The sequence below is a fragment of the Myotis lucifugus genome, unplaced genomic scaffold (assembly GCF_000147115.1).
Source record: "Myotis lucifugus unplaced genomic scaffold, Myoluc2.0 scaffold_352, whole genome shotgun sequence".
In the NCBI taxonomy this organism is placed as follows: Eukaryota; Metazoa; Chordata; class Mammalia; order Chiroptera; family Vespertilionidae; genus Myotis; species Myotis lucifugus.
In genome coordinates, this window is record NW_005871400.1 from 1,081,862 (window position 1) to 1,098,011 (window position 16,150).

Genomic DNA, 16,150 nt, shown 5'->3' on the forward strand with positions numbered 1-16,150 from the left:
CATCCTCTGCTCCCAGAGAGAATCATGTATCAGTTTGGTGGAAGTCACTTTTCAGACCTTTTTAAATGCAGTTATATGTAAATAGACTTTTATGTATGTACTAGAGGCTTGGTGCATGAATTTGTGCACGGGTGGGATCCCTTGGCCTGGCCGGCAATCAGGGCTGATGGGAGGGCGGGGGGCAGCTGGCCTGGGGGAGAGACTGCGGGAGGTTGGCTGTGGGAGCACACTGACCACCAGGGGGCAGCTCCTGCATTCATGTCATAGCAACCAGTCTTTCGGTCGCTTAGGGTTTTATATATATAGATTTGCAGACACATACACCCTTAGAAATCTATGATAGCAACTTATGGGTTTCCGCCACCATTAAATGGGGTTATATGATTTGCATTATGTAGCAACTTACTTTTTTCCCTAAACAAGAAGTCTTAGAGATTGCCCATGTCAGCACCTTGATCTTTTTAACGGCTGTGTGCAAGCACAGTCATGTGTGGTTTAACAACAGGGTGCGTTCTGGGAAACGCCTCGTTAGGCAATTTCGTCAGTGTGTGAACATCTTAGAGACGCTTACACACCCTGGAGGGGACAGCCTGCTACACACCAGGCTGCATGGTAGAGCCTGGTGCTCCCAGCTGTGTGCCTGTGCAGCTGGTACTGAATACTGTAGGTGGTACACCCTTTAGGGCACTTACCATGGGGGAGCCTGCGGGACTGGCAGCCGCTGTGGGTGGCAGTGAGTGAGTGTGCAGGAGCGACACCCTGCCCACTGCTGCAGCCTTCGTGAGCACTGTACACTCGGGCTGAACTTAGAAAGCAACATGAGATTAAATCGAGCACGAGAGATGCGGTAAACAGGAGGTGTACTTTTTATAAGTAGGAAGAGTGCACTCTGAAATAACAATAAAAACTGTATATCGTAAACACATAAACGAGCAGCATAGTCACGTATGGTCATCATCAAGCACTACGATGGCACAACCGCTGGTAGGAATCTCAGCTCCATTGTAACCCTGTGGGACCACTGTCACCGACCGGACGTCACCGAGCACAGCGTGCGCCTCTCTGGGCCAGCTCCCCTGCGCACACCCGGGGGTGGTCAGACACTGGGTCCCACGCCAGCGAGGACGTTTCATAACCAGTGGCGGCAGTACCCACTCCCACTGCCTTCACAGTGTCTGAGAGGACTCACTTCCCAGGCACCCATACACGCCTGTTTTTCCTAACCTGATGATAAATAGTACACCTGTGACGCTCAGCGCAGGCAGGGGTGTCTCACCTGGAGTGCGCACTGTGACCTCAGGGAGCCACTGTTTCTGTTGGGAACATTGCTACCCCAGGTTTGGGGGCAAGAAAAAGTTGACCACTGGTAGTCAAAACATTCTTCGTTGTTTGTAAACAGGAAATGGATATTCCAACAGCTAATCAGCGCTGGGTGGGAACGGGAGTCAAGGGAACCATGTCTGAGGATAGGACTTTTTATACTGTGTTTTTATAAAATGCAGTTGCATTAAACCCATCTGTTGCCAACAAGGCATGGCATGTGTCTTTTCTGGGTTTTGCTTTTTCGCCAAGTTTCATGCTGTAGAATAACACTGTAATTGTAATATTCTTTTCTCCTTGACTGTTTTTGGTTGTGCCACAGCCTCCAGCCAGGAGGTGATTTCTGTGGGTACTCATAATCTAATGTGGGGCCCCTGTCTTTGGTGTTTTGGGGAGCGTTTGAGTCCCCAGGTGAAAGAGGCGCGGTTGGAAAGCTGTGTGTTAGGCACAGGGCAGGGCACCCGGACAGGCACGCTCAGAAAGAGCCTACTGGCTGCTGGCACCCCGCAGGCTCCCGGCAGGCGGGGCAGGTGGCCGCTGCCTTCCCTTCTGTAGCGTACAGAAATTCAGAAACTCCCTTAGCTGTAAACATGTCAGCTGCAGGGCTATTTGTAACAGGGAAAAACCAGTCAAGAGCTCAAAGTCTACCTGTGGTGAATCAAAGGGAATGGCCAAGTCAATAAACCGTACCATGGATCCTTATGCCAACTACCTTGTAAATTCACAGTCATGTTTGTGTTAAAATTTCTAAATGATATGTTTGCTGTCTCTTGGAGTATAACTTAGGAGAACCTTTTTGGAGGAAAGCTTCACATTGTAGATTTAAACGTGATCCAGCAATCACACTTCTCAGATCTTGCACGTCCACACACGAGGATGTCACTCCAGCCCTGTCTGCACTAGGAAGTGTTGGAGAGGATCCCGCTGCCCAAGAACCGAGGGAGAAACACCTCGAGGTGCATATACACATTATATATCTCACAGCCATGGAGGGAAGTGCGGTCGACCAGCCTGTGTCCACATGCCATGGAAAGACATTCTAGGTGCTGTTAAGTCGGACACAGGCAGCACATGTGCGCCTGCAGAGCGGGGGATGGGGGTTAGAAAGCACGTCCGCTTCCTCCTTCAGAGTTCTGCAGTGCTTGCACTGTCTTACATAGATAACAGATGACACATTTGGAGTCAGGACAAAACTCCAGATCACTAACTAAAAGCACCAAGTCCCATTGACCCATGCTCCTGAAATGCTGTAAATTAACTGACAGTGTCATTCCAGACTTATTTAAAAAATGCACGGGGCTGGCCAGTGTGGCTCAGTGTTTGAGCCTCGACCCATGCACCAGGAGGTTCAATTCCCAGTCAGGGCACATGCCCGCTTCAGGCTCAGTCCCCAGGAGGGGGTGTGCAGGAGGAGCTAATCAATGTTGATGTTTCTCTATCATCGATATTTCCCTCCCTCTCCTTCCTCTCTCTCTAAAAATCAATAAAAACTTTTTTCTTTTTCTTTTTTTAATGCATGGAAAGGATCTGGAAAGAACTAGTTAGTCTAAACCAGTGATGATAGTTGCTGTCAGTAGATGGCCTGTGGCAGGTTTGTTTTTCCTTTTTGCTTTTTAGTTGTTTTTCTTTTTCTTTTTTCCCAAGTATTTTTTTCCCCAAGTATTTTTGTTAAATGTGAATTAGCTGCCAAATTAAAAGAAAAAAATTACAGGCTTTATTTTTTGACTTTGGAAATGTTAGAAAGCCCAGCAAGGAGCCCTGGGCTGTGTGTATGTGTCCGTGTGCGTATGCATGTGCGTGTGTGTGCCTGTCTGTCTGTCTGTCTGGCTCTTGGAAGGCTCAGCTCCTCGGCCCTGTCTCCTCTGAGCAGGACCAGCGATGGGCTCGGGGGAGGCACGGGCAGGATGCTGCCCCGTTTGGGCCGAGTCTGTGGGAGGCCGGGCTTCTGCAGGGCTGGTCTGATGGCTGAGGGATGGGGCGGGGGGGGGGGGGGGGGCGGTGAGGAGGTCTGGAAGCGGGTGGGCTGCCATGCCCGGCATTGTCCAGCCGCCTTCCGGCTCCTCCCCTGGCTCCGGCCTGGGGCCTGGAAGGGAGTTGTCTCTGATGCTGTGGTGGCCACAGGGCAAAGGTTCCGGTTCATCAGGAAAGAGGGAGAGGATCACCAGAGTGGGTGTCGGGAGTGCTTGTTGGTGGGCGCAGGGAAGGATTCCACTTCGAGGTTATGTAAAAGCAACAAAATGAGGTTTTTAAAACAAATGGGGTTGTACCCTGAGACAGTTGGGAATCAGAATTCTCTCTTGTTCATCATGTGGCTTCGTCATCTTCCTGGGTGGTTCCCAAAGAGCCTGGCCCTCAGCAGCCGTGAAAGTTCTGGATGGGATGGTGTTTGTAGTCGTCACCGCCACGGCAGGGAGGGCACCACAGGCGGTGGTTTCCCCGGTCCCCAGGCCTTGGCACATCAATGGGAACCTGTCGCTAAGCACCTAGCGCTACGTTATGTAAAGGCGACCTACCTTCTGTATGGTGTTGAGGAACCCTGAGCCGAGAGGGTCATGTTGTCTCTGACTTTCATTCCGGGCAGTAAAATGGGTGCACACAGCCGCAGCCATGGCGCCTCTCGGGCAGGTTTGCACACTGCGTTTGTTCGCTGTAGGACACGTTCCTAGACGGAGAACTCTGAGTGAAAATAAAGAATTGCATTTTCTATCGTCTGACGTTACCAGGTCACCTCTGAGAGCAGGCTCACACCCACGGGCAGCATGTGGGGCACCCCCAGTTCCCCGCACCCTGGCCAGCACTCGCTGTTAGCAATCTTGCCTGCCTGAACCCCGGGAGGGCTGTGCCCATGAGCTGATAGGGTCCTTCGGGGACTAGGTTCCTGAAAGGATGGTGGATGGGGCTGTTTCTCTCTCACGGATGCCTCCCTGGGGTGGGGGGCCCCGGGACTCCAGGGCTGGAGGGGCTGGACCTCCCTGTGCCGCAGCCCCTGGCTGACACGCCCTTTGCCTTCTGCAGGAAGCTTGGAAGCATGCCGTCGAGAAGGCCAAGCACATGCCCGACCCCTGGGCTGAGTTCCACCTGGAGGACATCGCCACCGAGTATGCCACGCGCCACAGGTCAGCACTTGTTGGGGCGGCTGTGTGACCCCAAGGACTCCTGGGTCCTGCTCTGCTCCCAGTGAGACCTGATTCCCCTTGGAGATCAAGGAGAAGGGAATACTACAGATATCAGCCAGTGTGATCCCTGCTTGGAAGGCAAAGGGAGGGAAGAGTATTTTCAGGGGGTTTCAGGAAGAATGAAAAACAGCACAAAAAACCACAAACACCACCATTGATACAATAAGGATAAAGAGGACGGTGGAGATGAGGGCCCTTCCTGAGTCTCTCCGTGCCGGGCGCTGTTCCAGGCGCTGTGTCTAGTCATCAGGAAAGCCTGGGCAGGGGGCGTGTCTGAGAACCCGACGAGGGCCATCTCAGAAAGTTGCACACATATGTTAATTTTGCTCATAATTTTAGGAGACTCATGGACCTGCCCTGGAGCCTGCCCCTGTCCCGTGACCTCTGTAGACCCCTCCAGCCCTGAATGAGCCAAGCCTCTCAGTTCCCTTATTGCCCCAGGGAGAGAGGTTTGTCAAGGGTCAGTCCAGTGCCTTCAAATTCGTCAGAACTCTGTTTCATATGTGGGTAACAGATCTCAGTTCACAGCAGCTTAAGGATAAAAGGGAACGTTTGGCTCATGTACAGGCAGGGACAGAATCAGATTGACAGTTGTATGTGAAACACAGAGTTATTCCTGTGTTATTATTAATTATTAACTATTGTATTGTTTTCCATACAAACGACCATAAGCCTACTTTTGCCCCGCTCTGTGTGTGGGCTTCAGGCACGGCTGGTTCCAGATGCTCCAAGGAGGCTTTCGGCTTTGACCTCAGATAGACTCTCTTATATCAGCAGCTCAGAGGGGCTGGGAGCCCCGCTATTCATCTCACCCTGCAGAAAAGGACCTTTTCTTGCTCAAATTTTTAAAAACAAAAGTTCCATATTTGAACCTCAGTGACCTGGCTGGGTTATATGCCCATCTCTGAACCAATCATTGTACCAGGGAGTGTTGCTCTGATGGGCCAGGCCTAGTCACATGCCACAAGCCAGAGGGTGCTGAGGTCAGCCTCACCCGTCCGCATGTTCTGAAAACGGAGGACAGGGTTCCCAAAAGGAAATGGGTGTGCTGTTGCCAGAAGGGGAAGCGGATGCAGAAGCAGTGGAGCCCTCTCCACCTTTCAGCAGCACGGAGGTACTAGAGCCTGGCCTGCACCCCCTTCCACCGCCAGAGGCCCACCTCCCAGGCTGGGGTGTGTGCCAGCCTAGGGCAGCGCGGTGGGGCCTGCAGGGGAGGCTGTGCGCTCCGCTCCTGCCTGCCAGGGCAGGTGGTGGCTGGCTGGTGAGACATGGCCTCAGGCCCAGGCCCCGAGGCCACACAGGGAGGCCCCGGGAAAGCAAGACCATATCCTGGGCTGGCTCTGTGTGTGCCAGAGCCTCGCAAGGACCTGAGACCAGGGACCAAGCCAAACTGTTTAGTTCCTCACCAAAGGCTCTGCCTTAGCCGGTCCTGGCTGGGAAGTGGTCAAGCATTGATGCCGGGACCTCCAGAGGTTTCTGAATTGGAGGCTGCCTCCTGGGTTCCCAGTTTTGAAAGAGCTGATGCAAGCCGGCCCTTTGGGGCAGACGTCCCGTTCACGGGGTTGGACCCAGGCTGCCTAAGAGCAAGGTTCTGGTTGAATCCTGCTCTCAGGCAGAGTACTTCACCTCTCGGAGCCTCGGTTTCCCCATCAAGAAAGTGGGTGCAGTAACTGCCAGGCTCACAGGGCTGCTGCGGAGGCTGAAGGCAGTTGTTTAAGCAGCCAGCACACTGGACACGGTGCTTTGAGCAGCGCTGACCTTTATGGTGCCCGTGGTCCTGAAGGACAGAGAGGATGCTGCTCCCCCACCCGCCCTTCCAGTGCCTCTCAGATTGCAGTCTCCTTTGAAGGTGAGGGAAGGCTGTTTCCCTTACCGTGGTCTCTACGTAGAAATAATAACGATCATTGCTATTATTTATTGAGCATAACACCCGCCATGAGCTAGGGGTGAGCCTTCCCCCCTCAGGCCTGGGGGAGGCTACCTCCCAGGCCTCGTGCTTCCTCCTGGAGGTGTCAGCTCTGGGAGGCTGTTCTCACTGGGGCTGGCGGCCTTCTCGTGGCTGTGCCCCGGGGGGCCTCTGTGGAGCTGAGAACACCTGGGCCCTGGGCGATGAGTCGGGATAGGGAGTGACTGAGTGAGGCACTTTCTACCCCGCAAACCTGTTGGAGGCTCAGCCAGGCCTGGGGCAGACGGGCTTGGTGGAGAGCGGGCTCCTGGGAAGGGAGAGGCTGGCTGTGCACCCAGCGCCCCTTTCCTGCTGGACTCAGAGGCACCCAGCGCCCCGGACTGGGCTGCCCACAGTGCCGGCAAGGTCGAGGGCACTGCCACCTCCTGTCCTGGGACACACCGTTGGTTATGTAGCCGGGTAATAAGGACGTTTACTTACTCGGTCATTTATCCAACGTGCATTTATAAGCATTCACCACCCAGGCCCCTCGTGAGCAGGACAGACATGGGCCTGCCTGGGTGGCGTCACAGCGGGGAGCCGCCCAAGCACACAGGACGTGCTGAGGGGACGCGGTGCCCAGGGCACCTGTGTTTGAGGAAAGGGAAGGAGGCCACTGGGGGGGCCTGGGAGGGCGGGAGAGTCCCACAAACCCGGCCAGGAGGTCGCTGGGCCACAGAGTAGAAAGTGGGCTTGATCCCGAGGCAGCGGGGAGCCCAGAAAGGCCTTTCACCCGTAGCCAGTGACAGGACCCGGTGACGCTGCTGCACGGTGGGCGCTGTCTCCGCAGGTACAACGCTGTCACCGGGGAGTGGCTGGAGGACGAGGTTCTGATCAAGATGGCCTCTCAGGTGAGCGGGTGCTCGAGCCCGGGGGGCAGGGCTGGGCGGGCTTCTCTCACGCTGATTTCAGTTCATGTCCCCCCCATCCACTCTTTTTTTTTTTTTTTTTAACTTTGGGGGATTCTCTAAAGTATTGTATATTTAATTTTTATTGATTTCAGAGAGGAAGGAAGAGAGAGTTAGAAACATCAATGATGAGAGAGAATCATTGATTGGCTGCCTCCTGCACACCCCCTCCTGGGGATCGAACCCACATCCTGGGCATGTGCCCTGACTGGGAATTGAACCCGGGACCCTTCAGTCCACAGGCTGACGCTCTATCCACTGAGCCAAACAGGCCAGGGCTTGTATATTTAATTTTTTATAACAGCTTTATGAGATAATTCACACACCACACAACACACCCATGTACAGTGTACAGTCCAGGGCTTTCGGCACAGCCGCCGCCATGACTGGTACCCCGACAGAGCCAATGCAGTCAGTACCCAGTTCCATCTGCCCCGCCCTGGGCAACCACTAAGCTACCTGCTGTCTCCATAGGTTTCCCTATTTTGGACATTTCATATATTCATTGTTATCAAAATATCCTTCTTGGCATTCTTGTTGAAAATCAGTTGACTGCAAATAGTTGTAAAATTGCAGGTTGCCACCTATTACTGAGTTGAAACAAATTCTGTGGCTGGCCACAGCCTTTTGAAGAAAGAAATAGATTGCAAAAGACGGCGCCTCCTGCTCTGGGGCGGGGGGACTGGGAAAGGCCTTCAGTGCATTGCACAGCGGAAACGCGTGCAGCCTGAGGGGCTTCCCAGCGAGCACATGTCCCCAGCGCCTGGAGCCCTCAGCCGTCGCTCCCCCTTGCCCCTGCAGGTCAGCCCCGGCCTGACCCTGTCGCCCTAGGTCAGTTGAACCCCGTTTTTGTAGGGGTGCTTTCAGTACGGCTTCTTGCGCTCAACATTTTGTCTGTGAGCTTTGTACCTGGTTTTGCTGGAACTGAAAGTTTCATTCTCGCTGCTGTGCAGTATTTCTCCACGTGAACCCATGTGACTCACTGTACTGTTGGTGGACATGTGGGTTCTGTTGCAGACAGGGCTGGACACACATCCCTCCGCATGCACTGTCTTCCCACTCCATCGCCCCATAACACCTTCCCCCCCGAGGGGTTCTGCTGGGTCAGGGAACGGGGTCTCCCATCGGCAGCCTCCAGGCCGGCAGTTCTTCCAGCCTTCGGTGCTGCCATGCAGGACGGGGGGTGGGAGGGGCAGATCGAAGGATCGAGATGAGGTCCATTTGGTGGGTGCCACCCCCGGGAGAGCTCCTCACTCAGGGTTGCTCCTGGTGGGCACGGGGACTGACGGCCCTCCCTGTGTGTCTTTCAGCCCTTCGGCCGCGGAGCGATGAGGGAGTGCTTCCGGACGTAAGTGACAGCTGGTTCTCGAGGGCCCCGCCCAGGCTCCTCAGGCACCAGAGGGCAAGGGCATTGTGCCATTTCCGCGTAGGGATGGAGTCAGTGGTCTGTGCTTCTTTAGCCCAAGCACTGCTCCATCAACTCTCCCTTGGACCATAGATTGGGCCTGGTTGTGGGGTGATGAGCTCAATAGTATCCTACGCATCTCAGCTCTGGTCCTTGGAGGCCAAGGGATTGGGCTAGGAGACCTTTACCAAAGTCCCTTAAGTCCCCTGCCCAGCTCTTTGAAGGATGCAGGGCAGTAGGGAAGCCCCTCCCACCTCCCGCGTCTTGTTCCTGGCTCAGCCAGGTCTCCTCATCCGGAGGACTCAGGGCCTGGTCCCTGATGAGCCCATGCCCAGGCCAGCCCCCCGCTGCCTCCCCAGGAAGAAGCTGTCCAACTTCCTGCACACCCAGCAGTGGAAGGGCGCCTCCAACTACGTGGCAAAGCGCTACATTGAGCCGGTGGACAGGAACGTGTACTTTGAGGACGTGCGTCTACAGATGGAGGCCAAGCTCTGGGGAGAGGAGTACAATCGGCACAAGCCCCCCAAGCAGGTGTGTGGCCCCCTCCTTGCCACCTGCCCCCACCAGGTGTCCAGGGACAGTGTCCGGAGACCAGGTGATGGTGGTGCCAGCCACAGGTTCCCTCCTTCACGGCCTTCACTATAGTAGCTAATAACAGCCACCATTTATCGAGCACAAAGGGCCAGGTGCTGCATGTGCAGAGCTGTTTATTCCCAAAAGCAGCGCTTGGAGCCAGGTTGGAATGTTTTCATCCCATTTACAGATGGGATCTGATAGCCAGGATTTTTGTTTGCAAATGACAGAAACCCAAAAAGGATTTAATACAAAAAGGAAATGTATGGCCTCAGGGGACTGAGAAGTAGCACCGACCACAGGCATGGCTGGGTCCAGGAGCAAGCTGAGGTTGTTGGGAATCTGCCTCGATCTCAAGTTGGCATCACTCCCAGGCAGCTCTCGACTTGTAGCGGCATGCCGGCCACCAGCAGCTGCAGCCTCCTTTCTGTTCTCCCAGCAATCCTGGCAAAACAGCACCTGTTTTCCCAGAAGTTCTAGTGAAAGTCTCAGAACTGGGTTTCACTGGCCCTGATTAAATCGGGTACCTGTCTCTGAACCAATCACAATGGCCAGGGGAAGGAAATATGCAGATTGGGCAGGCCTGAGCTATTTGCCCACCATTAGAACCAGGAATGTGGGTCCTTCTGGGACTGAGATTGTGACTCCCAAGAGAAAGCAGAAGGAGGAGAGGGGAATGGATATCTATTCCTGGGGAAACAAGGTCCCAAAGGGGTTGAGTGACCTGCCTGAACAGGCAGGGATGGAGCCAGGGCGCAGAAACCCAGGCTTCCCAAGCCCCTGCCAGGTGGCGTCTCCACATGAGCCCCAGGTGTTGAGAGAGGAGGCCAAGCAGAAGCTCCTGTTGCCTGTGGGCCTTCGAGGAAAGGGCGCCCGCCTCTGCCCGGCTGCAGTGCAGTGCCGGGCTCCCGCTGTGTGAGCGCCTGCTCGGTCCCATGCACTCTCCTGGGCGCCTCCGGAGCGCTACACTCCAAGCAGCCAGCAGGACTGATGCCTGAGCTCGGTCACATGGCTACACCTAGCGGCAAGGCCAGCCCAGCAGTGTCTTCTTGCTAAAAGTCAGGGTTGGGGGTTGTCGCAGTCCACTTGGGCCTGTTACAACAAAATGCCACAGACTGGGTAACTTATACACAACAGAAATGCAGTCCTCACAGTTTTAGAGGTTGAGAAGTCTAAGATCAGAGTCTGACATGGTCGCCTCTGGTGAGGGCCTCCTGGCTCATAGCCAGCACTCTGGCTGGGACCTCACACGGTGGAAGGAGGGAGCACCATCCCACTCATCAGGGCTCCACCCTCCTGGCCTAATGACCTCCCAAAGGGCCCACCTCCTAATACCATCGCCTTAACAGCGGTTCTCAACCTGTGGGTCGCGACCCCTTTGTCAGTCGAACGACCCTTTCACAGGGGTCGCCTAAGACCATCCTGCATATCAGATATTTACATTACGATTCATAACAGTAGCAACATTACAGTTATGAAGTAGCAACGAAAATAATTTTATGGTTGGGCCACAACATGCGGAACTGTATTTAAAGGGCCAGAAGGTTGAGAACCACTGCTTAGAAGGTAAGACTACACCAGTGGTTCCCAACCTTCTTTTGGCCACGCCCCACCTAAGCATCTCTAAAATCCTGATGCTTTCCCCCCGTGACATAGAATTCTTATTCTTCAAAAAGTGAGCTCCTATTCACATAAAGGAAGCCTAAAAAGCCATTAACTTGGTCTAAACAAGCTTCCAAAGAACATGGCACCCATGAAAGAGAAAAATAAAAGAACGAAAGGACAGTTGAAGTACTGAGGAAGAGATCACTAGAAATTGTTAAAAATAATAATATGAAGTGATAAAATAAAGTTTCAAAACTATAATAGAGAACTGAAATGCATAAATGTGTCAAAATATATATTTATGTACTGTTTATGAGGCCCCTAGAACCATAAAAAGTGCAAAATTTCACTCTTAATAACTCATTCTCAAATTGCCCCCCTTAAAATTCAAATTGCCCCCCTGTGGGGCATGTACCCCATGTTGGGAACCACTGGACTAAAACATGAATTCGGGGAGGGGAACACATTCGGGCCATGGCATGGGTTTCCATTCCCAGAGGAAAGGGGCAGTGGGTTCTGGGGACAGGCAGCATTTGTGCCTCGGAGCGCTGCGGGCGGCCCGGCCTCTTGTCAGAGGAGCTGCCGCCGGGCCCTGACCTCCTGCCCCGCCCCCGCAGGTGGACATCGTGCAGATGTGTGTGGTGGAGCTGAAGGACAGGCCGGGCTCGCCCCTCTTCCACCTGGAGCACTACATCGAGGGCAAGTACACCAAGTACAACTCCAACTCGGGCTTCGTCCGTGATGACGCGCGCCTGACGCCGCAGGTGAGGCCCTGGAGCGGGGTCCCTGTGGGGAGGGTCTCCCCCCTGCGGCCCTCAAGCCGGTGGGGCTTCCCAAGGGCACCCTTGACTCCTCCGGCTCTGTCAGCCCCTGAGGCCCCTGCCCATTGGACAGGACCCCTTTCTCCGCTGTCCTCTAAGCAGCGCCTCTGTGCAGAGAAGGCCCCACCGTGGGTGGAGCTGCCTCATCCGGCCTCGCTCCGAGTGGTGGCTGGCCAGTGCCCACAGCCTGGTCTCCTGTCACCTCTTCCTTCCTTCCCCCACAGGCCTTCAGCCACTTCACCTTTGAGCGTTCCGGCCACCAGCTGATCGTGGTGGACATCCAGGGTGTGGGCGACCTCTACACCGACCCACAGATCCACACCGAGAAGGGCACTGACTTTGGAGATGGCAACCTAGGTAGATGGGCAAAGGCAGCCTGTTTCCACGGAGACCACACACCCTCCCCCAGCTCTCCCAGCTCCTGCACACTCAGGAAAAACAGGCGTATGGGCCTGTCAGGGTTGTGGCGATGGGAGCCTGGGACGGTTGACACCCCCCCCTCCCCCGCTTTAGCATGGTTATGCCCCCTCCCACCCCCACCCCCGTCAAAAAGCAGAGCCATGCTCCCGACACCGCTGCTTTGTCCGCAGGTGTCCGGGGCATGGCGCTCTTCTTCTACTCCCACGCCTGCAACCGCATTTGCAAGAGTATGGGCCTCACTCCCTTCGACCTGTCACCGAGAGAGCAGGACGCAGTGAATCAGAACACCAAGCTGCTGGTGGGTGCCCCGCGGGAGCCTGCGGGGGGGGGGGGGGGGGGGGGGGGGTACTGCCGGGCCCTTCTGCTGCCGGGCCAGCACATGGCGCTTCACTGTGACAGCAGCCCAGGCCTGCAATGCTTAACTGAAGACCGTCAGGACCGGAGGGATCTCAGTCCCGTCTGTGCCCCTCCTCCCGCCCAAGTCAGTGCACTAAGCCTGAGTGTCCCACTAATGAGTAGCTGGGGTCTGCTTGATTGGGGCCCATTTTTACCAGAGTGAGGAGACCAGGCGAGCAGAGCTTGGGAGAGAGATGTGTGGCGTGTGTGTGTGCGTGTGCGTGAGGTTGTGTTTGGCGACAAATAGCTGGGCTAGACTTGGGCCTGGCTGTGTTGAGGATGTGTCCACTCCCTACCCCTGCATGGCCCAGGTACAAGAACGTTGGCAAAGACCAGCTTGGGATTCTGGACCGTGTAGTGACGTGAATTCCCCAGCTCAGGGCTGGCAGTGTGGTCCGCGCTTGGGGAATGTTGGCTGGCCGGCTCCCAGAGGCTGCTTTGGGTTAATCCTCACTGACTATTTTTAGATTTTCCACCAGGCCCTAAACAGGCATGGGTAGGAGCCTAGGGCCTCGGAGTTCAGGCAACAACAGATAAGAGGAGTTCCTCATTCCCAGCGGATGCCTCTGTGACATGAATGTCCCTGTTACTTCTCCAGCAATCAGCCAAGACCATCTTGAGGGGGACAGAGGAAAAGTGTGGGAGCCCCCTAGTGAGGACCCTCTCTGGGAGCCGGCCACCCCTGCTCCTCCGCCTGTCAGAGAACTCTGGAGACGAGAACATGAGCGACGTGACCTTCGACTCTCTCTCTTCCTCCCCATCTTCAGCCACGCCACACAGCCAGAAACTGGACCACCTCCGTGAGTGATGGTCGGCCCGGGTCCTTGTGATTGGAGGGGCAGGTGCCAGGTCTGCAGAGCTAAACTGGCTTTCACTGAACTTTAGACTTAAACACACTAACTAAAAAGATTCATGGCCCAGAGGGTTTTACAGGCGAGTTCAAGACGCAGGTCATCTGGATGCCATAAAACAACCCGTGTTGTAGAAAACACATTTCAGTGTCTTTTAGGAAACTAGCAAAGCTTGACAAAACACCAAAAAAGAAAACTATATTCAGACCTCACTCATAAATATGTAATACAGAAATTCTAGATAAGGTATTAACAAATAAAGACTATTAGTAACTTAAGGGCATCGTCTGTCATAGACAGGGTTTTCACAGGAATCTGAGGGTGCTCAGCATTAGGGAATGGGTTAGCATCACATGACTAGGTCAAAGGAGAAAACCATCATTTCTGAAGCTGAGGTGACAGCTGGCTGACTCTGGGGATGTGGAGGGTGGTGCGGCCGTTGCTCGGCCGGGCCGGCGCAGGAGCGGGAGAGGGTTTCGGTGTCCGAGTTAAAGAAGTCTTTAGGCCTCTCCACAGAGCAGGTGTCAGCAAACAAGTTTGTTTGTTTTAATGTTTTTATTGATTTTAGAGAAAGAGGAAGGGAGAGGGAGAGATAGAAATGTCAATGATGAGAGAGAATCATTGATCAGCTGCCCCCTCCTGCCCGACACTGGGGATTGAGCCCGGAACCCGGGCATGTGCCCTGACGAAGTCGAACTGTGACCTCCTGGTTCATGGGCTGATGCTCAGCCACTGAGCAGCGTCCGAGCCCGAGTAAATGTTGTAGGCTCTGTGGGCACAGTCTGCCCTCGCCGCCTGAGCGCAGTGCAGATGCGGCTTAAGCAAACAGCGTGGCTCGTGTGCCAACGCTCCTGTTGTGGGCATCAAAGTTTCAATTTCATGGAATTTTCACATATCAGGAGATACTACTCTTTTCATTATTTTCAATCATTTAAAAAGGAACAAACCATTCTTAAAGAAACCACATAAAAACAGGAGACAGCCTGGCTGGCGTCGCTCAGTGGTTGATCTTTGACCTATGAACCAGGAGGTCATGGTTCGATTCCTGGTCAGGGCACATGCCTGGGTGGTGGGCTCAATCCCCAGTGTAGAGTGTGCAGGAGGCAACTGACCAATGATTCTCTCTCATCATTGATGTTTCTATCTCTCTCTCCCTCTGCCTTCCTCTCTGAAGTCAGTAATATATATTTAAAAAAGAAAAAAATCAGGAGGCAAGCCAGGTTTGGCTCAGGGGAGCTCAAGGCAGGAGACAGACTGGGGCTCTCCAGGAAGTGGCTGGATTTGAAGCCATCTGGGTCCCCACTGCGCGCTCCGGAAAAGCAGGCCAAGCCTGCATATGGGCCTTGTCAGGGTTGTGGCGACGGAGGCCTGGGACGTTGACCCCCACTGTAGCATGGTCATGTCCACCCCGTCACGGAGCAGAGCCGCGCTCCCAACACCGGTGTCCGGCGTGGCGCGCTTCTTTGATGTACAAATGGCCTTTCTTCCTTCACAACCGCACCCCGTGAGGGCCGCCACGGGCCCTGCACACGTGCTTACAGACATGTTGCTTTATGACAACCCCGATTAAGCCGCCTGCTCAGGGCCCACAGCTGGCGAGACTTGGAGAAAGTGCTCAAGGAGGAAAGAGAACTGTAGCCCCGGGTGCTGACAACAGTTTTCTCCCTCTTTTTGCATCTTTAAAATATAAAAAAAGGCTTCACCAGGTGCAGTCAGCGCTAGGCTGTAGTTTGGTCTTGGGAACTTCCCAGCAGTGGACCCAGCACATTGTCTGTCTGTGTTTTCTCCTGCCCAGATTGGCCAGTGTTCAGCGACCTGGACAACATGGCTCCCCAAGATCACGACCATCCCGACAACCACCGGGTGAGGAGAGGGAAGGAGGAGCAGGCTGGGCGGAAAGGACAGTCCAGTGGGAACTGAGGGCGATGCTCAGGGTCCGAGGTGGGCAGCCCCGGTCTGCTCTGCACAGGCCAGGGGCCTATGGAGGGGGTAGGGGGCACAGGTAATTCAGCCGCCCGCCCACAGCAGCAGTGTTTTCGGAGAGAGCCGGGGCCTCCCTCCGTGAACTGGTTAGAGAAGAGGGAACCAGGTCAGCAGCAGAGACAGCTGCAGCTCAGCCCTCAGCTGGCGTGGCCCCTTGTGTGGACAGCTGTGTTGGGGGGCAGGGCACTGTCAGTTGGGACTCTCGGTTGGATAAATGGAACAGGTTCTTGCAGCTCTGGGGGCTCAGTGGTAAGAAACGGAAAGCATCATATTTGCATTCAGGCAAACATATCCCGGCGTCAAATTCAAAATTCACAGACTGTAGATTTGTCACACTCGCCCAGACCACCACTGCACCCTCAGGTGGCTCCAAAGGCTCAAGTTTACTCTTGACTGCGTTTCAGAATTGTTGAGGGGAAGAAAAAAAGAATAGCTGACACACGTGGAGTCATCACTGAGGGCAGACGCTGTGTGGGGACTCGGTAGATGCTTCAGTTCGTCCTTTTAACAGACATTCGCACGCGACATGCGCTCCCTCCGCCCCTCAGCCGCCTGCTCCCTCCCATGACCACTGCTGGGCAGGCCTCTGAGCATCGCTGACTCAGACCTGAGGACACGGAGGCACAGAGAAGATGGCCACCTGCTCCTGGTCACTGGGCGATAGAGCCAGTGCTCAGACTCACCCTCTGACTGCTGCCCTTGGCTGCGCTTTCCATCTCAGATGGGCAGTCCCCCTTTCCTCAGGCG

The 16,150-nt window shown here is 54.7% G+C and overlaps 1 protein-coding gene across 10 annotated transcripts in view; it reads left to right on the forward strand.

Annotated features, from left to right (window-relative positions):
* Window positions 1–16,150, forward strand: part of LOC102422121 (eukaryotic elongation factor 2 kinase) — a 42,078-nt gene that overhangs the window by 8,732 nt on the left and 17,196 nt on the right. For 6 of the 10 annotated variants that reach the window (XR_002832264.1, XM_023764837.1, XM_006101363.3 and 3 more), the window contains exons 2-10: window positions 4,336–4,436; window positions 7,232–7,292; window positions 8,660–8,697; window positions 9,114–9,285; window positions 11,550–11,696; window positions 11,978–12,110; window positions 12,344–12,471; window positions 13,168–13,369; window positions 15,216–15,283. Coding sequence is in view for 9 of the 10 variants with exons in the window: in XM_023764837.1 (XP_023620605.1) it covers window positions 4,336–4,436; window positions 7,232–7,292; window positions 8,660–8,697; window positions 9,114–9,285; window positions 11,550–11,696; window positions 11,978–12,110; window positions 12,344–12,471; window positions 13,168–13,369; window positions 15,216–15,283 (1,050 nt within the window). In the remaining variant the exon portion in view is untranslated. Of the gene's footprint in view, window positions 1–4,335; window positions 4,437–7,231; window positions 7,293–8,659; window positions 8,698–9,113; window positions 9,286–11,549; window positions 11,697–11,977; window positions 12,111–12,343; window positions 12,472–13,167; window positions 13,370–15,215; window positions 15,284–16,150 lie in introns of those variants that run through there. The other 4 variants (XM_023764838.1, XM_023764839.1, XM_023764841.1 and 1 more) reach the window with 2 other exon arrangements.